The sequence below is a fragment of the Orcinus orca genome, chromosome 14, assembly GCF_937001465.1.
Source record: "Orcinus orca chromosome 14, mOrcOrc1.1, whole genome shotgun sequence".
NCBI lineage: Eukaryota > Metazoa > Chordata > Mammalia > Artiodactyla > Delphinidae > Orcinus > Orcinus orca.
Genome location: NC_064572.1, coordinates 52602338 through 52629205, shown reverse-complemented (window position 1 = coordinate 52629205; position 26868 = coordinate 52602338). Strand labels below are relative to the sequence as shown.

The 26868-nt window shown below is 41.3% G+C and overlaps 2 protein-coding genes across 4 annotated transcripts in view; both read right to left on the bottom strand.

Annotated features, from left to right (window-relative positions):
- Nucleotides 1–17591, bottom strand: part of PAPSS2 (3'-phosphoadenosine 5'-phosphosulfate synthase 2) — a 79697-nt gene extending 62106 nt beyond the window's left edge. For both annotated transcript variants that reach the window (XM_049696579.1, XM_049696580.1), the window contains exon 1: nucleotides 17398–17591. Coding sequence is in view for 1 of the 2 variants with exons in the window: in XM_049696580.1 (XP_049552537.1) it covers nucleotides 17398–17427 (30 nt within the window). In the remaining variant the exon portion in view is untranslated. The remainder of the gene's footprint in view (nucleotides 1–17397) is intronic.
- The window catches only part of MINPP1 (multiple inositol-polyphosphate phosphatase 1), a 167801-nt gene that overhangs the window by 33367 nt on the left and 107566 nt on the right, over nucleotides 1–26868 (bottom strand). The gene's annotated exons all lie outside the window — the stretch shown is intronic.

Sequence of the window (26868 nt, the reverse complement as noted above, 5' to 3'; positions counted from 1 at the left end):
GTTCAAAGGATATGTTCAATATTAATTTTAATAGATATTTCCAAACACCTCTGTGGAGATTGTACTAATATACATCTCCACTAGCAGTGTATGAGACTGTTTCTTGTCTCACACATGTGCCAATATAACATGTTGGCTTAAGTTTTTACCTGTGCCAATCTGATAGATGAAAAATTCAATCTCATACTTTTAATTTGTATTTCTTATAATGAATGAGATTCAGCATCTTTTCATATGTTTAAGAGCCATTTGTATTTCCTTTTCTGTGAAATTCATGTTCTTTTTCCACATTTTTTTCTATTGGATTGCTGATTTTTTTAAATACTCATTTGTAGGAGTGCTGTATATTTTGGAAAGCAGAACTGTGTCTTCTCTGAATTAGAAATTTTCCCCTAGGTTGTTGTTTGTCTTTTGATTTGATTTAAATTTTTTTTTTAAATTTTGGCAGGTAATTAAAAAATCTGTGTGTGTGTATATTTGTGTGTGTGTGTGGTATCTGAATTTGTGTCACACTTAGAAAGGTCTTCTCAGCTGTGAGATCATAAAAGATCCATATTTTTTCCTCATAGTTTTATGGGGGGTTTTTTATTGCTTAAATCTTTGTTCCATCAAATATTTTCTTTTCAAAATTAATTATTAAAATATACATTTAAATGCTTATCTATATTCATAAGGCTAAGAATAGCTAAAAAGAAGAGGTTGTTTTCTCAACTCTGTGATCACATTTTTTTGAATGTTCATCCTTTGGCAGGTACAGATCTAGAATCGGCCCTAGACATAAAGTGGTTCAAAGTACAATCCACATGCATGCATATAATATAAACCTTATATATTATATAGATAATGTTGTTATCCTATAAAGAGATAGCAGATAGCTCTCCAGTAATAACTCGATAAAGGGATTCTACTCTACAAAATTTCAAAATTATATTGCCTGCAAAAATGAAGATGATCTAGAAGAGAAACACAGAGCTTCCTTGGGGAGGCAATTTACTTGACAGTTCTTGGTGCTGATTCTATACAGGGCTGGTGAGAGGGTTTAGTGCAGAATTCCCTTTTCTTCTTGTTCTTCTCTAGAGGCCAAGCCATTTAGTGTGTCATTTTTGTATCAGATTTTTTTTTTTAAAGAAGGCATTGGAGATTTTTTTTTTTTTTTTGGTTGTGTTGGTCTTCATTGCTACGTGTGGGCTTTCTCTAGTTGTGGTGAGCGGGGGCTACGCTTCGTTGTGGTGTGCGGGCTTCTCATTGCGGTGGCTTCTCTTACTGGGGAGCACGAGCTCTAGGCGTGTGGGCTTCAGCAGTTGTGGCTCACGGGCTCTAGAGCACAGGCTCAGTTGTTACGGCACACAGGCGGCTTAGTTGCTCCGCGGCATGTGGGATCTTCCCAGGCCAGGGCTCGAACCCATGTCCCTGCATTGGCAGGCGGATTCTAAACCACTGTGCCACCAGGGAAGCCCACTGTGTCATTTTTGATTCCAAGGTATTCTGACCTGCTGTAGGTGAAATTTATTTTCTGTCCTGATAGTTTTATAGGAGAACTATAGGAAAAGGAAAATTTTAATTCTTTTAGGTTTAATATATATGGACACATTGCTTTCAAAATACCTGTAACGAAATTCACTTCAAAATGAGACAGAAGGAGGACTTCTCTGGTGGCGCAGTGGTTAAGACTCCACGCTCCCAGTGCAAGGGGCCCGGGTTCGATCCCTGGTCAGGGAACTAGATCCCACATGCATGCAGCAACTGAAAGTTCGCATGCTGCAACTAAGGAGGCTGCCTGCCACAACTAAGACCCGGCGCAACCAAATTAATTAATTAATTAACAAAAAAAGGGACAGAAGGAAAAAGAAACAAAAAGAAAGCTGCTGTCCTAAAGAAACCAACTGTAGATCAGAAAACTTGCCATTAATTTAAGAATTGTCATTAGCAGGGGGAGAGATAAATTAGGAGTTTGAGTTAAAGTATGCACACTACCATGTATAAAATAGATAACCAACAAGGACCTACTGTATAGCACAGGGAACTATACTCAGTATTTTGAAATAACCTATATGGGAAAAGAATCTGAAAAAAAAATATATATATTATACCTGAAATCTGTACACCTGAAATTAATACATTATAAATCAATTATACTGCAATAAAAAATAAATTAGAAAAAAAAGAATTGCATTAGCCATCTAATCTTTTTAAGTCAAATATCTATATTAAATCTGTTTTTTCCTTTCATTTACTACATTAAGAATGAATAATCTCTATGAAGATAAGTGCCATATAAGGCAATGCATTATTAATTTTTAAACCCAATGAGATAAATAAAGTTGATCAAAATCCATGATCAGACAAAACAAGGCAAGAAGTTTATTAGCTTGGGTGGAAAAGGCAGATGGTTATAAATTAATTTGATTCATTCTTAGTAAATTCAGATGATAGGTATGAAATATATAAACGGACAGCATTTCTGCCCATGAGGTATTTATGTATTTTTCCTAGAAATGTCGGAGTTACACTGACAAATCACAATGGAAAGGCAGGCTGATTTCTGGAGAGTTCTTCCAATGTGGGTCTTTAATATTCAAGGCCATCAAATGTGACAAGGGAATCTTTTTAGATTTATTCCTGTTGGAACGTGCCAGGTTCAACAGTAAGATCTGGAGACTTACATTATCAGGAATCACAAGCTACTTACAAAAACAAGCCACTCTCTTCATTGTGATTTGGGAATGGGGCAAATTTCCAGGGATAAGTTGTCACCACAGCCAGGAACAACTGACTAAGAAAGAATGATCTCCGGGTTTTTCCAGAAAGCTGTCTGTTCATTAGGTAATGTTAAAATAGGACAAGGGTGGCAAGCTTTTAAACATTCCAGCCATAATATTTAATTTTAAATATTCTGTGAGGAACGCAGCCATCCCAGAAGTCTGCGTTAGCTGGTAAATGGCTTAGCGTTTTTGAAAAAAAAAATCTGAAAATAGCAAACAGCATTCTGAAGTAGAGAAAACCCATTTGTTACTAGCTAGCTGGAGGTCCTCAGGCATGTCACAATGCTCCACATTTGTATGGGGAAGGAATTAAGCTAGGCATTGGTTCTCAAGGCAGGCAGAACCGAGGAACCTCTTACCCAGCTTTTAAAGAACCCCACACAGACCAATTCAATCAGATTCTTGGGAGTGGTGTCCAGGCATCAATATTTTGTAAAATGTAGCAGGGTTGAGAAACACCAGACTAGATAACCTCTAAGGTCCCACCGAGATCTCAATAAATGAAGGGGAGAATTCAGAATACCAGCACAAGAAATGGAACTCAAAAAAACATAAAAGCCGTGCAAGTGTAAAGCAAACCCTAAGCAGGGGTGTACAACACACAAATATCATCCGAGAATGATATTCTCACATGAACTGTGGCTTCATGAACAAAAAAATATGCTTGATTAGTAAAGATAACATCAATAAAAACATTCAAGGCACAGAACATGAAAGGTATTATGTCATTAACATCTGGTGGCACTGGTACTTTTTATCCAATTCCAAATTTATGACATACGTACATATCAAGCTCTGACCATTCAAAGACTCAAAGCTCTTTTCAATAGAAATTAAAAATCAAACAGTGTGAAATGGTAGGTTTTTAATTTCTCACTGAAAAACATCAAGAGTTGATATGGCAAAAGCCAAGAGGTTACTTTATGAAGACATGTTCATTCCTTGCTTTTTGGATAAAAGAGATAATGCTAAATGATAACAGCTAGAATCAATACTATGACTAAGATTATGACTAAGCACTGCAGGTTGATTCTTAGAAGGAATTCATTTGAACTGGGCCTCAGAAAATAAAACAAAATAAAAACCCTCCCTCATGTGACCTTCTATCTTGGATTTTAGCCAATAGGGCCTGAGTTCTTAAACTGCATATTAGACATGGGCCTTGTCTGGGCATCTGTGAATCCTGGAACTGCCTGTAAAAACTGTGTGTGTGGGCCTGCATGGGTGTACCCATGCACAGAGCTTTCTTATCCTTTTTTGAGTCAAGAACTCCTTTGGTAGACTATGGACCCCTTCTCAGAAAAATGTTTTTAAATGCATAAAACACAAATGACTGCAAAGAAAAAAAAATGAATTAGTTATCAAAATGGTTTTGTAAAATTACAGGACAGTAATAAATGTCCTTCTTTATCAGCATATTAAAAAACAAGATCCTGATGTTTAGGTAGACAGCTATAGTAATCATCTAAATTTCAGAGTAATAAAGAACACAGTTATTTTCATGACATCAGCAATATCGGCAACAACTTACGTGATATGAAAATATCTGTAACTTCCATTGCTGATATAATCACAGGTACTGTTAATACTGCTATGATTTGTTGTCTGTGATCATCATTGAAGGAAGTGAGACATTTCTATTATAGGTTATAAAAATAATTTCCCCATCTAAGTTCACAACCCTCCTAAATCCTCTGGACTCCAGATGAAGAACTTCTCATCTATATCTTTATCCATCTTGAGGGGGTTTGATGATACGCCTCCAGCAAGGATAGAACATTAGACCACAAAGCACTTAATAAGCATTTCAAGGATTGGTTTCCATAAGGTCCTGCAGACACAGAGCCCTGGAAAGTCACAAAACAGTAGGGAAAAGCTGAAGGGCTCTCTGAGGTGGGACCGTAAGAAATGCTCTGTGAGTTTCTGGAGCTAAAGTTCAAATGCATCTTATTTTTAATTATGTTTTAATGTTTTGCATAGTTCCTAAAACATGTACAGTGACTTACAGGATCCATAAAGCACAGCAAAAGCTCACTTCTGAGTGGATGAGAAAAAGAGAAAACAGCATAAGGGGCATAAAGTGAAATGATACCAAGCACGAAGCTGGTGCAAAAGTAGAAAGTGAGCCACAAATTTGCTTCCGAGCTTTTTGGCGAAAATAAAGCTGGACAGTCACAGAATGCACAGTTTCCAAAGGATTACACACACACACACACACACACACACACACACACACACAAACCCTCAGAAAAAATACAGCCTTTCTGGTACTAAGACTGAAGAGATATTTCTCCCATGGATCTTTATAAAGAGAATATCATGCGTTGTAATTAATGAACAATATCTTCAATAATATCATTAAAAGAGACACAACAATGAGTTCCCTAGAACTTTTTAAAAAATAATGTTTTTTTTTAAAACAAAACAATGGCAATACAGCAAACACGATTCAACTGGGGGCTCATGAAGTAGAGCTGGGTACTCAGCTTTCTGAAGTCAGATGTGAGTGATGTGCTGACAGGCCATTGACTTAAGTCAGTCGGAACTGAACACTGGTCCCCCATTGTCAAAAGCAGGAGGTGGCGCACTTTTCTTAAAGAGGCGGATAACAAATATTTTCAGCTTTACAGGCCATAGAGTCTATTGCAAATACTCATCTCTGCAGTGAAAGCAGCCACAACATGTAAATAAATGGGCATCACTGTGTTCTAATAAGCTTTATTTATGGACACTGAAATCTGAATTTCATACACTTTTCACATGTTGTGAGATATAATTCTTCCTTTGATTTTTTACCCAACCATTTAAAAACCATTCTTAGCTTACAGGTTATACCAAAACAGGATGAGGGCTGGATTTGGCCACAGGACATAATTTCTTAACTGCTGGTCTACAGGATCAAGTTTTCTCCAGATACCTCCTTGACTCTTGTATCCTTCTCTTTCCTCAAGCCTCTGTCTAAATCAGCTTTTTAAGGTAATAACTCCTTCTATACTTTATATGCAACTATACACAGATCCAAGCAGGGTGCTATCATGGAGACAGACGTGGCTTCAGAATTCATATGTCCCATGGAAATAAGAAGGTAATCCAGCATGAATTAGCAGCAAAGAAATGGTTTAGTTTCCAGTCTCCTCATTAAAATAAACATACAGACACAACACCGAAAAAATGGTAATAAAATTTGAATACACAACCTTCTCTATTTAAAGGATCACGTGCTATTTTTTTAGAAGCATATAAAAAATGGGTATAATTAGCTGAATCACTTAATTCATGTATTGTAGTGTTTACAGCACTAGATGTCCCAATGAAAATGAGGCCATATGGTGTTTCACAGCACACAATTAACTTGGTACAATCCCAATAAGAAAGCCTTCATTCTAAATATCATTCAGGTGTCCCTGAGCTTCTGTCTGCTTGGAGACAAAACAAAGAACTAGGCCACTGAACTTGGCAAACTTGGGTTGTCTCTACTATTATATGGGCTCACCAGAAGGCGTAGGGAATTTATCCCCTCTCTTTATTTTAGTAAAGATTTGTAATCCTTATAGCCACCCATTCTAGAGAGCGGCTAGGATAATTAATAAGAATTTATGAATAAGCCTTGATGAGTATGATGAAAGAAAGGTATTAATGCAGACCTAGAGGAACCCTGCTATAATTCAGAGAGGGGGCAATTGCCCTCATGGAAACACAATACACATCAAATCAAGTCTCCTAGAAATGTGTAACTGCCTTCAGAAGATGCTCTAATCCACACAATTATAGTGTTCAGCACAGGTCTTAGCTGCCCTTCTAAACACCAGCCCTGTAAGTGTTCCACTGAAGGCTGTGTTTCATTACCTCTGTGTATTTTCTTCATATTCTTTTGCAATTGGTTCTGGTAATGAGGCTGTGTATATGACACAAGCTCCTTGAACCATGAAAGATTAAAATTCTGTGCTGAGCTGTGGAAATGTCAATGAAACCTCTAGTACATCCAGAGAACAGGCCTGTAGCTTATGGGGCTTTGGGAACTTGTAACTCATGAATGCTCGACTGTGCAGCGCCCACATAATGAACAAGGCCAGGTCTAGAGTTACATGTAAGTCACTGCAATTATTTCTAAGGACACTTTTTCTTGGGTATATGCATTCACCCACTAGAACACTGAAGCTTTGTATTATTAAGGTGAAATGTTGGGTTCGATTCCAAACACTACCGTTCCTAAAATTGGCCGCAAAGCGTCATCCAAACTAACATTTATTGCCTTTTAATGGCATTTGCTCAAATCCACATCTTCTAAAGATTATATACAACATTCCAAAAAGCACCTGAGGAAAATCCCTTTCAAAGCGACCAACTAATCTTTTCAGTTTCTTCACTGCGTTAATCTGCATCCACAAAGTTTAAATGTATGTTTCAATCGTCAGAATAATCTTCATTTTGACAGTTGTAGTATCCATGACATCTATTACATTAACGAATGAAAAAAAAAAAAGAATCATTGAAAACATGGCGTTCGAATTTAGGAGGGAGTCAGCTCTGCCACTCACACTAATGCATCCTAAGGCGAGTTATTTAATCTCAATAAGCCTTACTGTTCTCAACTATAAAATGGGGATAAGAACATCAACTACTCCATAGGTTACTGTGAGGAGGAGATGAGTTACTGTCTGGAAAGTCCCCGAATAAATGCTTGTTCCCTTCCCCTATCTAAGGAACTCAACTGGATCAACAAGGTACCTTCCTCAACCTTGAGGGAGACTCTTAACCTAATCAAGAATGAACATCACAATGTGATGTTTAAAGGACTTATTAAACCAGAGCCTCAACACTGAGAAGAAAATGGAAGAAACCAGGTGTTTATGATGACTCAGACTTTTCCATTCACTGAATGGCTGACTAAGCAGAGGCAACACATCCTTTTAAGAGAATTTTGTACCCAAGGTGTCTCACACTGTGAACGCATGGATTCTGAGATTTAATTTCTCTACTGTCACTACTACTCCCTTCATTTAAATAAGGTAACCTCTCTATTAAAGGACTTCGATCTCAGCCCCTACAATTACACGCAGCCAACGCTGCTCTTCTCCCCTTGAGCGTGGGCTCCGGCCTTTTACACAGTGGTCTCCTGGCAATCAGAATCCAAGTCTTCCTAGTAGCTGTCAATGAGGCTATGGCCCAGGATTGCTGAAAACTTAAGACTTTCCCGACCTATGATGACAGAATGAGACAAACTCCCCAAATGTTTCTTCCAAACGTCGTGGAAAGCGCCATTTAGGACCTCACAATTTCCAGGCACTCCTCATTGGTCCCCAGTGAAATGGAAGCATTATCTGGTTGCCAACATCCTTAAGCCTTGACTTCCAGGTAGGTCAAATTTTTATTTTGTGAAAAATACATGGGTAGCCTGGTTTCCTTTTATCATTGACAAATCACTGTTACAACTTGGCTCAAGTATTAGCAGCTTTAGTGGAAACAAATCATTCTGTTCACATTTGTTGAATACTGACCTAGTGGTAAAACTAGCTAATAAAAACTATTACCCCTACTTGTTGAGTCTGAGCACAAAGAAAATTTATTTTCCAATTATTCACCTTATGTCACCATAAAGAAAGAAATGTGTGTGATGGCAAGGGTAACATGCATTTGCGAGTGTATGCCGCTTATTCTTTTTACAAAAGTGCTGGGGAATGTCTCAATAGAATTCTTTATTACTATGTTGAGATATCAGCAGTAGGCAGCTGACAAAATATTTTACAAATGAAGCAGTAATATATTACTAGTTGCCCAAACCTGCTGTGTTTGCTACTTGGCATTTGTCTCATTCCCTCTATGAAATAAACAACTTATTAACTACAGAGGAGCTAGTAAGATTTTAACTTCTCCTGTGGGGAACTCTCTAAAGATTTATCTCAGTTAAATGAGTTCCCTCCTGACTATTTGTTCACAAACTTGCTTCAGGAGATGGTGAGGACTAAATGAGTTAATGCACAGGCAGGCTCTGGAAACAGTGCCTGCCACATCAGAGGTTCTCAATGCAGATGATAAACAAGTCACAACAGAGTGGGAATTTTCTAACAAAACATGCTCTAAAAATCGAAAACTCTTGATAAATATGCAAATCCCATAGTCAGAATTGTAATCTCTATGTTTTATTAGATCTCTTCTTAGTCAAATGGCTAATTTAAACACAGTAGATGAATGCAAATTTTTTAATTTTATTTTTTAGTAACTACTAGGAACATTGTTGTATTAGTGACACAATGGTCCAAGAGCTGTACTTATTCATATAATTCAGGAAAAGATTCTATTGGAACTCAGCAATTAGTTAGATTTGGTTGGCAGGACCACACAATTATTGTGATCGACTTCATTGTACTTCATGAACTTAGGAAACAATGGAAATGAATGGATTTAGAGATAAAACTGGAAATTCCGAGAACTACAACAAGAACTGAGACCTTAATGTATAACTGAACTTGCCCCAACTTTTGCCTAATATAGTTTTATCTGTATTGCACACTATGCAATCATTATTATCTTTTTTCCTGTTTTTGATAAAATAATTAAACTGTTTGAGAAGGTTTAGGAAGAGTATGTGAGGTTGGGGAGTTTGGGAGGGTATGAGTTGAATTTTCTAAAGAGAAACAGACTGGCCCATGAAAAATATTTCAAAATGGTAAAGTTACATTTTTCAAACACTGCTCTCTGATGCGTGTTTTCTATCTCCAGAATATCAAAACAAGATGCTAAAGCTAAATCAAAGTGTAAGTGTGGGGCTTCCCTGGTGGCACAGTGGTTAAGAATCCGCCTGCCAATGCAGGGGACACGGGTTCGAGCCCTGGCCTGGGAAGATCCCACATGCCGCAGAGCAGCTAAGCCCGTGCGCCACAACTACTGAGCCTGAGCTCTAGAGCCTGCGAGCCACAACTGCTGAGCCCACGTGCCACAACTACTGAAGCCTGCACGCCTGGAGCCCATGCTCCGCAACAAGAGAAGCCATGACAATTAGAAGCCCGCGCACCGCAACGAAGAGTAGCCCCCGCTGGCCGCAACTAGGGAAAGCCCACACACAGTAACAAAGACCCAGCACGGCCAAAAATAAATAAATTTATTTAAAAAAAAAAAAAGTGTAACTGTGACTCACTGATAACCAACTTGGGAGTGTTTTTTTTTTTTTTTTAAATTTATGGAAACTATTTCCCAGTATGTAAAAGAAAAAAAGAAAGCTATAGAAAATGGGAAAGGCCTCTTTCAAAGGGCACATAATAAAGAGAAAAGTGCTAGGCCTGTATTTAGGTGCTCAGAGTTCCAGCTCAGTGGTGGTTTCACCAACCAGCTGGCCAGGAAGATGGTCGTGGGGCTTAGCAAAGCTCTGAAATACTGTGTATCAACTTGAACGGCTTGAACATGAGCTCTTAATTTTCCTTCCAGAAGTAAAGTGCTAGGGTTCTTTAAAAAATACATTTTTAAAGTAGGAACAGCCTGAATAAAAAGTAAATAATTTAAATTTTTAATTTAGGAGAAAAAAAGGGATTTTAAAAAATGTATGAAAAATCAGTTGGAAATTTTATTGCTTTTGGCCCAACGTCACTGTAATACTGACTGGGCAGAAGGTTGAAAGAATACACAAGTTGTGGGTGGGGTGTTGCAGTTAGAAAAAGTAAACGCTATGTTCTGAATAGTTTAAAGACAGTGTTTGAATGGCCTAAAAAACTATAATTAAAGAACATAAGGCTGGGGACTTCCCTGGTGGCGCAGTGGTTAAGAATCCGCCTGCCAATGCAGGGGACATGGGTTCGAGTCCTGGTCCTGGAAGATCCCACATGCCGCGGAGCAACTAAGCCCGTGCGCCACAACTACTGAACCTGCGTTCTAGAGCCCGCAAGCCACAACTACTCAGCCCGCGTGCCACAACTACTGAAGCCCGCGCGCCTAGAGCCCGTGCTCCGCAACAAGAGAAGCCACGACAATGAGAAGCCCGCGCACTGCAACAAAGAGTAGCCCCCGCTCACTGCAACTAGAGAAAGCCCGCGTGCAGCAACGAAGACCCAATGCAGCCAAACATAAATAAATAAATAAGAATATAAGGCTTTGGTAGCTCTAGTAAACAATGGAAACGAAAGGTCCTGGTTGGGTCATTCAAAAAATATTTGTTGAGTGAATGAAGTGAATAAATACGTAAGTGAGGATCTGACACGAACTAAAAACGAAAAGTTTTTAGAGCTCTTAAAGGAAAACAAAATAATATACAATGGAATCACAGCAGAGGACGAAAAAGTTAATTCAGGTTTTTAACAGTAGGAAATATATAAAAATAAAAATCATCACCAACATCTTAGTTGCCTATTTTGCTAAAAGTTGAGAAAGCATGAGTTATCCATAAATAAATGATTAGGGAAGGTATAGATGAATGAAGTAATGGGGATAAAATCTCAGACTACACTGTAGGTGGTTTAGGTCTCCAAGCAAAGTCTGCAAATAATTTTTCAAGCCCACCCTCAGCATGCATTAAAAAGAAAAAAAAGTAATTGTAATATTAGACTGGACATAGATGCTTGGTGGGTAAAAATCCATATTTTTATAACAAAACATATAAAGATGTTAACTAGATATTTAAAGCAAATATTAACCTAGCATAGAAATGATCACTTTTAATGATGTAGCATTTGATATATTTATGTAACTCTTTTAGAAAAGCTTGATAACAGGTCACATTTTTTTTTGCCAAAATTTAATATTTGGTGCTACACAGATATTAGATTGAGCTTGCCATGTTTATGCTGCACACATGTTTTCACAATACCAGTAATAGAAAAATCAACTTCAGGAGTAAATGTGAAATACAGAAAGAATTGCTGATTAGATTTTAAAGGAAGTCACACCAGCCAACTGATGGAAGTCGCCTTACGCACCATGTGTTATCAGAGGCAAGTTAGATTTTAAGTTTTAATACAATGGCTCTTTTGCAGAGAGAAAAAAATATTTCCATCTTGTGTGCCAACTTATTCTAAACTGAAAAAAAATTATTTGGTGATCAAAAGGCAGGAAAGAGGATCAATAAGACCACATTTGTCACGAATCCAATGTTAATGTTAATTAACCTTTCTGAAAAAGTTCTATTTAATATTTATCAGAAACAAAGGGAGCTTAGATGCCAGTGTGAGTCTGAGAAGGGGAGTGGTGTCCTGGGCCTGGTGCTGGGCTTGCGGTAAGAGGAACCAAATAGCTTCGGGGACCCTGAAAGCAGGGGCACTGGCTGTGCTGCTGAGCCTCAACAGATCCCAAGGGAGAGGAAGCAGGGACAGACGCCAGCAGCCCCTGGAGCCCCTCAAAGTCCCAGCATGGTCACACCAGAGCAGAAGCACAGTTCCGACCCTTCTGGGAGTAGAGGGGCAATGTCAAAGATCTTAGACAGCCTAACCGAATTTCCCCCAGAGTTGTGCTGGGGCAGCACAATGACCTCAAAGTACCCACGAGAGCATGAGAGAAGCAAGGAAAGGTGCTGAAACTGAAGGAGCTTTCAGACAGGAATGCACTTGAACTGGACCAACACTAAGGATGAGACAGGACAATGCACATCTCTACGGATGCCTGTAAGGCAGAGGCCACAAGACAAGGTGAGCACTGCTCACCTCCTCCGCCCTCAGCCCAGACCTTAGCACTTTGTAGGGAAAAAGGATATTTAATATTTTAAAAGGATATTAAATATTTAATTTAAATTAAATATTTCTGACTTAAGTTCACTTGTTCTTAAAGTACTCCTTTTATAAGAATGTCATGGGTATAATAAGGGAAAGGTATGATATGAAATGTTAAGGATACACAGGAATCAAGAAAAGGCAGAGATTTTTTTGTTTCCAGCGATGATGGTCTAGGTTATACAGTCCCATCCTTCATAAAAACAAATTTCAAGTGCAGGCTATAATATACAATAATCTAATTAGAAACATCAAATACCCGAGAAGATAATAAGGAACTACCAGGCCAAAATGTGCGGGAAAGCAAGACCCTAAGAGGTAAGCAAGTGGGGAGGCACTTTTGCCCTGATAAGGGGCAGATGTGCATGGATTTTGACAGCCTCACGGGGGAGGTGAAACAGAAATCGAAGACTAGAACGTACCCAAGTGGGGAGAATACAAAGGCCTTTGTCTACACTAAGCTGAGTTTCCCAAGAGTCACCCCCTAAAAATAACAGTGAACCAGAATCAACCCACTTCCCACCCCGAAAGACTGCAGGGACAATGGCCTTGACATGGGAAGTGTACATAAGGAGGCACAGGGGCGTAGTCCATGAGGACTTGTACTCACCAGCTGGTCCCTGTGTGCAAAACTGCAGCTCGAATTCACGTCACCTGGGTGGTCCAAAAAACTTTAAGTGGTAAGTTTAGGTCAAAGTGGTGCCAGACTAGTAGTGCCACCAGGCACCTGGCAGAGACAAAAGCAAGTCCTCCAGGGGGTTGGCAGGGTGCGGGGAAGGCCATTCATCCTAAGCCTCAAAGAATCCCTACAGGAAATTTTTCAGTGGTAATGATGAATATCCAGGCAAAAATAAGCAAGCACCCAAGAGCAGACAGGTAAGAGGGGAGTGGGGGAAATCTAAGCAAAATAGAGATGCTAAAAACAAATTCATTCACTAATGAATTTGCAGCCTTTTATGCAAAAAATATTTATGGAGCACCTACTCAGTGCCAGGCTCTATGCAAAGTTGCTGGGGACAGGTGCCATTTCACCTGTCGGATGAGCAAATCACCTAAGGGATGAAAGGTTAGTTGAAATGCCATTATATTTATGTTTATTTACTTTTAGTTTCTGTGTTTTCCAAAGACTTCCAAACACAAAGATGAGTGCCCATTACTATTTAGTGACAGGTTTTGAAATAAACAGTAATCGCCTAGGACTGAAATTGACATCACTGATTCCTTTCTCAGACTCTCATTCCCTAAAGGTTCCATGTTTGAGTTCAGCCTAATTATCCTCTAAGCAAACCAGAGAGCCACATGCATTAACAGAAAGACAAAGTGCTGAAAGATAAAGATAACTATCTCAGAGATAAAAAAACTCAGAGTTAATGATATTTATCTTTAACGGTAAAAGTCCAAAGAGATGATCATGGAATAACAGCATGAATCAGACAACATTAATTTTAAGATAGATCTGGAAACAGTTGAAGGCACAGGAAGGGTGAAGAGAAATTAGTCTAAACTTTACTTATATATAGATTGCCTTTCTTGGCCAAGGTTGTTGGCAAAATCTTGCTGATTATTTGGGTTATTCTGGTATGTCCACACTACTTATCAACCTTTGTCTTCTATTCAGCTTTTTACAATTAGAATTCAAATCATCACCTCTATACTTCTTTATTTGTTTGCTTTTATTAAATATTCTCATGGTTGTCATTTACTGAGCCTTTGGAATGGTCTGACCTGTGCTTTCTTCTCCTTGCTGGGCAAACCAAGACAGTATGGTGTAATAAAAATAATAACAGTAGCAACTGCATATGGGCCTAGAACTGAGCAAGACAGTTTTTAGGAGTTATTTACTCCTCACAACAATTGTAAGGGGTAAGTCATTACAGATGAGGAAATTTATGGGCCAGAGAAATAGAGGGAGCAGAAGCAGGGGCTTCAAAGTTGAACAAACTTGAATTTAAATCCTGACCTGCTCCTGGCACTTCTCCTCCCCTAGAAGTGAGGCTCGGTTTTCTGGGGTGAAGGCTGCTGTGAGGATGAAATGAAATACAGCACAGCTTAGGGCCAGGACTCTGGGAAGTATTTGTTTTTCCTTCCTTCCAATGGTTGCTCATCTGGAAATTCATGTCTTGTCTTACACAGCATCTTCAAATAGTTTTAAAAGTAGCTACCTCCAGGAAAATAATGGAATATTGTACAGAGTTTTTAAAATAATAAAAAGGTGGATAATCACTTACATTTAGGGAGAGCTTTAACTTTTCAGTAGCCCTTCACTCCCTTCCAAACACTGGCTTGTTTGACCCTTTGGAAAATATTTTAATATCTCAGTTGACTTTTTTAGATTGGTTGTCTCCAGGACATAACATTGTCTGTGGGCCTTGAAAAATGCTAATCCAGGACATGATGCAAGAAGAAAGGACCAGGCCTTTGCCTTTCTTTCCAGTCCTCTGGCTGCAGTCTGCCTCCTTCCTTCTCCTGGGATCTATGTGTGTGTCGACGGGATGGGAGGTGGCCAGGGTTGGAAGTAAATCAAGGGTGGGAGGGAGGGCTGTGACACGTAGCTGTCTTTGGTTGCCATGGTAAGGATGCCTAACACAGGAAGAATGTGCTACCTTCCCTTATAAAAGAAACTTTCCTTTTTTACTTTTCTCAAGCTTGTGAGAAAATCATCCTACCTTCTCACATTTAAACCAAAACTACCTACTCCTCTAACAGTGGTCTGAACTAAAAGGCTATATTCACCCAGAGAGTGTGGCTAAAAAAACCCCGGGAAAGATGTATTCACCCCAGTATCCTGGCTGGCACACAGTAGGGGCTCAACAAATATTTGGAGTTACTGCAGTACCTGGGGTGTGAACTGATCATCCTCTGTTGACAATAGAGAACATAATGTAATGATTTCTGCGAGTCCCTAAAAAGATCAGCTCAGCCTCACTTCCAGGAAACCTTCCTAGATCAGCAAGACTCACTTCTCAAATAATTGATTAGTTCAGAGGTCACACATGTGGACAGATTTTGTTTTGGCTTGCAAAGTTTCAAAACACATTTTGAATTAATATTTAAAGCTTGAGAGATTTCATATGCATTTACAGCTGACTTGCTTTACCCAATAGTGTCTATCCACCCCTTTGGGGAACTTGTGCTGGTGCCCTGGATTATAACCATGTTGGCTAAATAAAAGTTCACAAGTCCTACTAGCTGTTTCAGGTGTTAATTTCATCCTATGCAGAACACACACACACACACACACACACACACACACACACACACCTCCAAACAAAAAATAGAAGGTTCCAAATGTGTAAATAAAAAAACCAAACCCTCCGGCCCTCGAATTTCTCACTTTCTCTGTCTGTGCAGTTGCCGCGATCAGTGTGTAAAACACATGTTTTCAAACCTTTCACTTCACAGGCTCTTGCTGACCGGAGGCATGAAGGGGAAAGACCACCTATCCCTTCATTACTAATGCTTGACAAAGCAACCCCATTGGGAAGGAATTCTTGATGAAAGCAAGGAGGTAAGAATTAAAACCTCACTGATATAAAAGGCTACTAAGTGCCACAGCAGGTTGTCATTTAGAAGATACCCTTGAGAATTTTACAGAAATTAATAAAATTAAATAGGAATAAAACACAAGTGACTTGCATTTAACAATATTTTCGAATGTAATACTGAGAGTCTCTCCACTTTAAAATCGCTCCTATAAAAGGCAACTGGACCCCGACCATTCTCCCTTCTCAAGTTGATGCCGCCTTCCCCCTGGATCTTCCTGCGGGTCCAGTGTGGTTCCCTGAAACCAAAGAGCCCCCATTCCCTTCCCCTTGGTGCTGAAGTCCACACTTCTGGCCCCTGCATGGCCCCTCCACTCCCCTTCTCCAATTCATGTTTTTTTCACCTCTCCCGCCGCCTGCCACAAAAACACCTCAAAGATATTTCAGTAATAAGTATTATATAATAATAGTAATAAACATTTATTTATTGATCACCTACTATGTGCCAAGCGCAAGTCTAACTGTTTGAGAGAGGTCAGCCCATTCCCTAACCACCATAATCGTCTGAGGCTTGTAGTGTGGTAGTGAAAAGGTGAGCGCTCAGCAGACTGCTGGCTGGGATCTGAACAAGGCTTGCAGACCACCCCTGGTGTGGCCCAAATGGTGGCTACAAGGCTGTTTCCGACTCTAAGAATCTATGATCACTGCTGCCATGTTTAAGGATGCAAATTTTATAGGAGCCCCTATCACTAAGTGGGAAAGAAACTTTTCGAGGAACCCTCTATTTCCCACAATAGGATGGCCCAGATTAATCCTGGATAAGATTGAGCCTCCTGAAAACAGTCCCCTCATCTCACTCCACCAAGCTGAGGGGCCCCCCATGACTGAACCTGAGGTGCCACCCGATTCCAACAGGGAGCTGAATCAAGCTAGAGTCCTGCCAGTGTAGAAATGCAATTTCCTCCCTTACGTCTAGATGGTCGTAGTTTCCTTTATGAATGTCTGTCATGAAAGTCCACTCCAAGGAGTTTCCGTGGACAAAACCCCAATGACTCACTGACGTGTGCCCCGCGACCAAACCTGGCAGGACCGAGTTCCCTCAGCCCACCACCCGCTGGACCCGCGCGGAGCTCATTCAGAAGAAAAGATGGGTCTGGAAAACCTCTTGGAGAAGAAAGGAAATTTCCCATCTCTGGTCCTTTCTCTTAACTGGGACCCACTCTGCCAGCTCCGGAGGTCTGTCCCGGCCGTGACGACCCCACGGGGCGCAGGTTCCCAGAGACGCGGGGCGGGAAGGGGCTGCCCGACAAGGGCTGCCCCGGGAGTCCCGGCCGAGCCTCGCCCTCCTGCTTCCCTCCTCCTCCTCTTCCTCCTCCCCGCGCCCCAGCCTCGGCGCCGGGGCTGCTCGCCTCCGAGCGTCCCGGGGTTGGAGCGGAGTAGGAAGGCAGGAGACTCGAAGCCTACCGTCTTCTGTTTCTTGACCCCGGACGACATGCTGGCTGGCTGCGGCGGTGCCCTGCGCGCTGGAACTCGGAGCCCAGCTCCTGGGAGCGGAAGCGCTAGGACGCTCGGTGGCGGCGGCAGTGGCTACTGCCGGACTCCCGAGAAGGAGGTATAAAAAGGCTCCACAGACACGTCGCACTTCCCTTGACCAGCCCCCTCCCCCTCCTCCTCCCGCCGTGCTCCTCTCCGCCCCGTCGGCTCCGCCAGCAGCGCCCAACCCAGGGGACCCGGCCGCCTCCTGGGCGGGGTCCCGGGTCCGGCCCCCTACGCCCCGGAGCGGCTCCGCCAGCCCGGGTCGGAGGCAGGACCTTGCAGCCGGGGGCTCGGATGGACACGCCCCGCGTGCAGTCGGAGGTCAAGTTCGCTGTCCGCGTTCCCACTCCTAGTGGCTGCCTGAACTTCCCCCACCTCCCACCCCCGCGCCTCTCCAAGGAAGGCTTCCTGCCTCTGGGACCAGCTTGAAACTGCCAGGCTTGTCGGCATGGTCCTTAGTGGGCACCGATGCCCAGCTTGTCTTCATTTGCGGTAATAACAGCCACGGTTGACATTTTTTGGTCCTCTCTCTGCACTCTGCTGACCTTTGCCTTCAGCCTCCTGTGGCCCCTGACCCAGGCATCGAGTCCTACTTTCTCCCATGAAGCAGTTGAGGCTTTCAGACTTTCTCAAGATTATCTTCCAAGTGAGGGGATTCAAACCCAGGCCGTCAGCCTCCACAGTCCAGGCTTTCTACACCAGCATCAGCATCGATGATGATGATGATCAAGAAGAAGAAGAAGAAGAAGGGCTTCCCTGGTAGCGCAGTGGTTGAGAGTACGCCTGCCGATGCAGGGGACACGGGTTTGTGCCCCAGTCCGGGAAGATCCCACATGCCGCGGAGCGGCTGGGCCCGTGAGCCGTGGCCCGTGAGCCTGCGCGTCCGGAGCCTGTGCTCCGCAACGGGACAGGCCACAACAGTGAGAGGCCCACTTACCGCAAAAAAAAAAAAAAAGAAGAAATCAGGAGGCGCAGCGCCTGCCTGCACCTTATGCACCATTCACGGGACTAAGGGGTTTACATGCATTCACTCCTTTGGAGCTCACAATATTTTCCTCCTGTTACAGATGGGCCAGCTGAGGCACTGCTCCGACTCACAAAGTTGAGTAGGCAAGGCCAGCCCGGGAAAATGGTCAGTAGTAGCCCAGCCACTTGTTTCAGTCCATCCCCCAAAGCATTCCTATAGTACTTCCGTGTGTTCAGCAACCAGGATGGGCCCTGAGGCAAAAAAGTAAGAGGAGGCCCAAGTTGACAAGGCTTATGGACTACACCTTAGGGCTCCAAGGTTTTGTCAGAGGGCAACTCTTTTAACTCAAATGTCTGGGACAAGCAAAAGTAAGGAAGGAGAAGCTATGGTTAGTGACTGCACCTTGAGGGCAGTCACAAGGCCTCACACTCCTCTGTACCTTAATTCCTTGCACAATGTGACAAACAGATCAATAGGATAGTTAGTACAAAAGAACCATGAAGATGCCCAAGGGCCACACTGCCCATTCCAACTTTGGTCTTCCTTCTGTGAAAAGGCTGAAGTGATAGCCTAAGGAAGTGAGGATTGGAACTTTTCTTTCATATCTAATTGTATTTCTGGAAGACTGTCAGCTTTCCAGACAGACACTAAAGATCTGAATATCCGTTCATTGATTGCCTTTCTCCATGGGAAGTTGGGAAAAAAATAAATAAATCAGGAGTCAGAAACTTAAAAGGCAGCCTACATGTTTGTCCAGTCTTGAAATATCAGTATATTTATTTTCTTACTCATTTGAAGTAAGCTGCCACCACTCCCTTCAGATATGAGCAGCTAGAGGGCAAATGCTGGGTTTGAGTTTCTGTTCTGCACACAAACTAGCATGTTTTGAATTTTGGGGGTTTAAACAGTAACATCCCATTCTAATTTTATTGGAAAAATCCACTTGTATCAGTTCCAGCCATATTTTGAACCCTGCCAGATTCTGCCCTAAGAGAAAAGGTAAATTAAGTGTTGATAGAGAAATAGCAATTTGCATGATTGTTTTTTTTTTCATATTGCTTCTTTAAAAGCTGAAACAGAAGGATGTTAAGGGCAAATCCATAAGGGCAACTTCCTGGAAAAGAAATATATGACTGTTTAGACCTGGGGGAGGTTTTGCGATCGTTTGTCCAGTTTCCCTCTCCCTGTATTTCACAGATGGGCAATGCAAAACTGGTGCTGAGAGAGGAGAGGTAATCTGACCCTCCTCACTAGTTAGGGGCGGTGCTGAGACTCAAACCCAGGTCAGTCAGCTCCCCAGATGCAGTGAATCACTCAGCCTCTAGTTCAACTACTTCAAAACCCCCATGATAATTGCAAACTGGACTGTTTATCTTGTTTTAGATTTAATTAATTCTCAAACAGAGTACTTTGGAACAGATATTCTTTCATTACTTTCAAAGATGTGTGAAATAGGAGGCCTCAGCTCCCTTGGACTCAAACCGCGATGTTTAAGATCCCTTAACTTCACAGATCATCAGTTTAGTTGTAATTCAGCATGGCAACTCACTGAAAAGTAAAATAATCTTTCTTTTCCCAGGGTCTTTCTTTTAAAGGTGACGTTTGGAATTCTTTTTCCTCTCACTACCCTCTTACTCCTAGGAGAGGACATTCCTTCTGAAAAGATATGAGCAACTAGCAGCTTAATTTTTGTTTTTTGTCTTTTGGTTTTTTTTCCCGGTACGCGGGCCTCTCACTGTTGTGGCCTCTCCCGTTGCGGAGCACATGCTCCGGACGCGCAGGCTTAGCGGCCATGGCTCAAGGGCCCAGCCGCTCCACGGCATGTGGGATCTTCCTGGACCAGGGCACGAATCTGTGTCCCCTGCATTGGCAGGTGGACTCTCAACCACTGTGCCACCAGGGAAGCCCAGCAGCTTAATTTTTGAAGTCTATGAATCTAGAACATCAGAACTGGGAGGAGACTCATTTAGGGGAAGGAAGGAAGGGTTGAGATCTGTTCAGTCATCTGGACACACTCTCCATAACTTTCTCAGTAGTGTTTCCTCTGAGACTCCACTGTAAGACACTGTGGCCTGCACTGTACCAATTTACAATCCTTGATACTACTCGCAACATTTGCATGAGGGTTTCAAAATTTTCTTCCTGTTTTTCTTTTGTTTTCTTCCTTCCAGGAATTGGTTCAGCTATAATAACTAACTTAATAATGTGGTGATTACTACTTGGTCCTTTCATTGTTTAGAAAAAATGGAGTCAGCTTCCCCAAATAAACAGGGAAACACATATACAAAGAATGATGGTGTTGATGAGATGTTTATGCCACAGGATCCCCAATACACTTTAGGGAGGCTTATCACATTTTAGGGGATCTAGTTTGGAGGCATCTTCCCTGCATTGGCCGTTCCAAAGGAATGCAGTTGCATTGCCCCCTAGTGGCTGTAATTCATAAAAGGGACCTAATTGTTGAAACCCCGTGTACAGAAATAAGTGTAGCATTTCCTTGGGTCAAGAAGTCCTTAGAGAAAGTCCTCTAGGATTCAAATATTCTTCCCATTCTCAGACACAGGTACTACCAAGACAAGCAAGACATGGTCCCTGCCTTCAAGAAACAATCTAGTGAAGGAGACAGTCTCTTCCTCCCAACCCCACCCCAGTACATTACAATATATTACTAGGACAGGTAAAAATGATACATGCATACCTTAGATATTTTATTTTGACTTAAACACATGCACTTCATTAATCTTTGATGTCGGGCTAAAGGCTTCTCTTGTGGTATGGGTACACTGGTGGGAGTTCCAAAAACCACTTTCATAGGCAACTTCAACAATTTCCAGTTTGATGTTTTATAGAGTTAAAAATTAAGGGTCTTTCCAAAGCATCCATCTATTCTCATGGAAAACACAACTCTTTTTTCCCACTCATATGCTATTCACTTAAGTCACATCTAACTAAATTACTTAGTTACACTAATAGGTACAAGTGGCTTATATAAATAGGTTTGGAAATAAACACAATGGATCTCAGTAAGCATCCAGCGTAGGGAGTGGAGGTGCTAAAGTGTGTGGGCATTCCAGTGTGTCCTACTGTCAAAGAACACCGAGTGTGCTGTGGGCATCAGTCATTACCTTTTCCAGAAGAAATGGAGAGCGTGGATTAAACTGGCCAGTCAGTTAAAAGGAAAGATTTTGTGGGAGCACAGAGTTCAACTTTGAAAGGAGGGAGAGTGGAGAGAGATGTCAGGTTTTTTCTTGGGGAATATTATACATAAACTAAGACTTGAAAGAAGGGTAGGGTTCTGCCAGCCTTCCCCTCCATAGAGTGAGGGTATGTGTAAATTCAAAAATGTAAAGGCAGGGAGCCGCATGAAATAACACGGTATGTTCAGAAAATTATAAGTATCTGTATTGCTGAGTTTAGGAGACACAACGGAAGAGTGGGGGAAGGCTGAAGGCTGTAATAGAGGACGTGCCATGTACAATCAGGCAGCGACGTGATTTTGCATGTTCTCTTTATGCTCATCGGGGTGCATTAGCCATGTGGCTGGCCTTGTATTTACTCATTAGTCATAGAGACATTTGCTGTGTCCAAAGATGAGAAGTCACCGTCCTGAGGTGAAGGAGATGGATACGTACACAAACAATTCCAAGGAATGTGATTAAGTGCCAGAATAAAGGGATATTCGAAGTTATAGGGAAAGCGCGCACGCGTGATGACTACGAAGAGATTCCAATGGGTGGTGATAATTTAACCTGCGTTTCAAGGATAAAAGAAAGCTAGATAGGAGAGTGATCTGTGACCCTACTGATGGTCCAGGCTGCCTGGACTGATGTTTCCAGCTGCATGAAGCATTCATTTCCTACCCCGGTATCCCCTGTGCCTCCTTCAAGTGCCTCAGCCTGTCACTGAAGACCCAGGTAGAGCAGAGACAAGCTGCTGACAGCCAGATTGCACAACTCTGACCCAATTACCAAAAGGCCGCCCACAGAACTTAGGCAACCAGAGGAAAGGCCTACACTTCCTGGCAGGAGTAACGCTCCTCTGCCATTTCTCGGGTGGAATCCAGTACATAGTTTTTTGTCTACTCTTTGTATTAGTTTAAAAAGAAGTACATTTATTAGTATGTGCACACATTTTGCAAAATAGAAACATTTAGGGTATTTAGGAAAATTCACTCCAAAATTCAACAAACCTCAGTGGAAACAAGTTGCATTTGTTTAATGGCAGGCAAATCAATTACTTGAGTCTATTAATTGGCTGCATTTTCAGTCTTCAACAGGTTCTTTTTAAAGATGTTTAGCAAGGTGGAAGATAACTTGATCTATGTCACTTAGAGCCTTTAAATTATTAGAAAAATATCCAACTAAACTTAAATTATTTAACTATTAACTATTGAATTAACAAATTATTTAACTTAAATTTAAATTATTAGAAAAATCCAACTAAACTTAGTAGATTTTAAGACAGTAGTTTTAAGGAAGGAAGAAGAGAAGGAATAAAGGAAAGAGAGAAGGAAAAACAAAGAAGAAAGAGGGCTTCCCTGGTGGCGCAGTGGTTGAGAGTCCGCCTGCCGAGGCAGGGGACGTGGGTTCGTGCCCTGGTCTGGGAAGATCCCACATGCCGCGGAGCGGCTGGGCCCGTGAGCCATGGCCGCTGAGCCTGCGCGTCCGGAGCCTGTGCTCCGCAACGGGAGAGGCCACAACAGTGAGAGGCCCGCATACCAGGAAAAAAAAAAAAAAAAAAACTAAAAATACAACTGTAATCATAGGGGTAATCTTAGGCTCCTAAAGATAAATGGGGCAACAGTCCCATTATAATAAAATCATAAATATTGGCCCAAATTATTAATATGCACTGCTGAAACAAACTTAGGCTTGAACCTTGAAATCCCCCTATTCTTAAAACACTGTCTTTTCTTCATTAAATCCAGCCCCCACACACACTTGTTTTTCTTTTCTTCACTTTTAGTTTAGAAAGAAAATTCTGCTCTGAACAGGGGGAAGTTCTGTTGAAGCCCCAAGGGCTCTCAAACTTCACTGTATATTATAACCATCTGAGGACACCACACACCTGACTCATTAAATCAAAATCTGGGGGTGGGTCCCAGGCATCAGAAGTTTTCAAAGTTTGACTTTAAGAGAGTCATTTGTTCTCAAAACTGAGGCTGCATCAAGATTCCTTGTGTGAAATTGCAGGCTGCTCCCCCTCCCCCATGCCCAGAGTTTCTCACCCTGGCGGTGTAGCGTGGATTGCATTTCCAACCAATTTCCAGGTGATGCTGTTGCTGCTGATCCAGGGACCACGTTCTGCAGATCATTGCCTTAAATATAGGTCTTCCAACTCCCCCGTATGTTTTCATTTTTTTATAGGAAATTTTGAAAGTAAGTAGAAAGAGAAGAAAAGGGTGTGTTGGGGAGATAACCTTGGATAATATTCTTAAAAACCATCCCACTACAGTGAATAAAATGTCTTACAGGATTAACAAAGAAGGAAATAGACTTTACCAGGAATTCTCAACTCTGACTAATCATTAAAATCACATTGGAAGCTTTAAAAAAAAAAAAAATTCAGGTTCCTGGATTTCCCTCTCTCCCTCTCAATCTACAGATCTCTGGGATGGGGCCTGCTCTGAATATGTTAAACCCTGGGGGTGATTCCACTTTGCAGCCAGGTAGGGAACAACTAATCTAGCCCACCAGTGCACAAAATTTACATTTATAAAATCACACATTCCTGAATCCCATCCTGGGAATTCTTCCATAAGATCGCTTAGTTCTAATTCTGGTTGAGGGGTTTTAATTAGGCCTCAGTGCTTTTCTCCCAGATGCTTTGTTTATTCAGAGCTCTTTCTTTTTCTTAAGGGCTTTAGGCTTTAAAACCGGGGGAAAACCCCAGTTATATTTTCTACTTTCCATCCTGAGCCCAGAATGGTCTTGCGCGAATGGTAGAGAACCAGGACAGGGGAATATTAGGTATAAAAATCAGTTAATATTTTGAAAATATTGTCCCACCATATCATTTTTTCTAACATTACTTATTGAAAAATCTATCCTTTCTTCTACTGGTGTGTGGTGCTTCCTCCGTGATGCAAAATGTTAGCTGGCAGGGGTGTCCCCTTGCAATTGTTGAGTAATAAATCCTTATGATTCTCCACCAGGGAGCCACTATGAGAAGCAGATCAGTTATAAATTATAACTTGGAACTTTTTTGGTCATTTGTTCTTCCAGACTAATTACTAAATTATTTTATTAAGCCTCCCTGCCCTACTCCCTAAAACTGTATAGGGCTTCTATTGAATTGTTAATAAATAAATTATGCATTAATTTGGGAAGAATTGATACAACGATCAAGTTTCTTCTCTAGCACATGGTATCTCATCTATTTAGGCTTCTTGAATCTCACACATGCAGTAAAGTAATTCCTATGGAATTATAAAGGAAATTTCCCACCCTACCCCCTTCTATAATTCTTGTTTGGGAGGAATGGTATGGATTATTACACTTGGTTACTTTTAAAAATTTAGTTATTTACTTAAAGTAAGAAAACAACATTCCTTTTTTCCCCTTACAAACATAATTCAGACCACACTTTGGGAACAAGGGACTTAAAGAATGAAATCAGAGCCCGGTTGAGGGATCCTTCTGGGGGAGTCAGGGGAGGGGGAAGTTGCTTCCAAGCAAGGTCAAGCCTGGACAGGGCTCTTACTTGCAAATGGTCTTCCACCAGCTCTCTGAGCTGTGATACAAGGGTGGGTCAGCTCCATTAAAGAGATGTGTACAGGGCGCACCAAGAGAATCCTAGGCTGAAGTCAGACCTAGGCTGAGGGAAGAGGGGACTGGGAGTGGCTGCTAATGGGCATGGGGTTTCTTTGCAGGGCATGAAAATGTCCTAAAATTAGAAATTGGTGATGGTAGCACAACTCTGTGGTGATTGTACTAATAACATTGAATTGTATAACACATTTGATGGTATGTAAATTATATCTCAACAAAACTGTTATTTTTAAAAAAGGTATATCACCATACACTTACCATGTGACCCAGCAATCCCATTCCTAAGGTTTCACACAGAAGAAATGAAAATTTATGTTCACACCAAAACTTGTACATGAATGTTTATAGCAGCCTTATTCATAATCACCCCAAACTGGGAACAATCTAGCTACCTTTCAAATGGTGAATGAATAAATTGGTGAATGGATGTACTACCTTTTAGTGGTGCATCCATATGATGGGATAGTACTCAGCAATGAAAAGGAAGAAACTACTGATTCATAAAACAACATACCACAGGAGGATCTCAAAAATATTTTGCTAACTGAAAAAAGCCAGACCCCCCCCCCCAAATATTTCATGATTCTGCTTAAATGACATTTTGGAAAAGGTAAAACTCCAGGGATTAAAAAACAGATCAGTGGTTGCCAGGGGTTGAGGTTGGGAGAAGAGTTTGATTTCTAACGGGCAGTACGGGTGGGTTTAGGGGGCAATGGAACTGTCCTAATAGTTCTGTCCCATGACTGTGGAGGCAGACACCTGACTGGGCATTTGTCAAACCTATAGAGCTGTATACTGCAAAGAGTAAATTTTACTGAATGTGAACTAAAAACAAACAAACAGTCCAACAAAAAAACTGTATGTGGGGGAAATCCAAAATAAAATACAAATGGTAAAATATGAACATAAATGTGTTATAAATGAATAACATGACCACACTGAAGACAGTGGCAAAGAACTAACCTATGTTACATTAGAAAAGAGCATTTTGACTGCCCACTGTGAAGCTAAAGACAAAAAGAACTGTATGCAAACACCGTTCTCTCGTTTGTAAATTTGTTTCTCACAGGGATATGGGTTAGCAATTCTGAGACTATTTTATATGTGTATTAAGTTTGAACAAATAGGTAAATATATTATGGGTAATAAGAGCCAGGTTTCTCACTGTTAGTGAAAAAAATTACAAATGAGGAGCCAGGAAAGCTAGGATGAACCTGCTAGGGCTGGGTTGGAATCAGAGGTATTAGCATGAACTCACAGGCTTTTAATATATATACAGATAGGTAGATATAGAAATATAGATATGTGTATATAAATGTGTTAGTATACATGCTTATATTTCCTAGCTCTGTCCAGTGAGAGGGTCTAAAAGCAATGGCATTACAGTAGCAATGAGTACACCTAGTGCCCAGATCTTGATTTCTAAATAATCATTCTCCAATAAAAGGAACCAGGGCTCCTTGGAGAAGTGGTTGAATCCAGAGCTGAGGCAGAAAGTATACAAAATGAGGCTGGAGCATCTTGTGGTGCCAGAAAGTAAGGAAGTGCTAAAAGAAGAACAGAAAGAAGGAAAGAAAAGAAGGAGGGAAGGAAGGGAGGAAGGGAGGGGGGAAAGAAGGAAGGAAGGAAGGAGGGAGAAAGAAAGAAAGAGAGAGAGGGAGG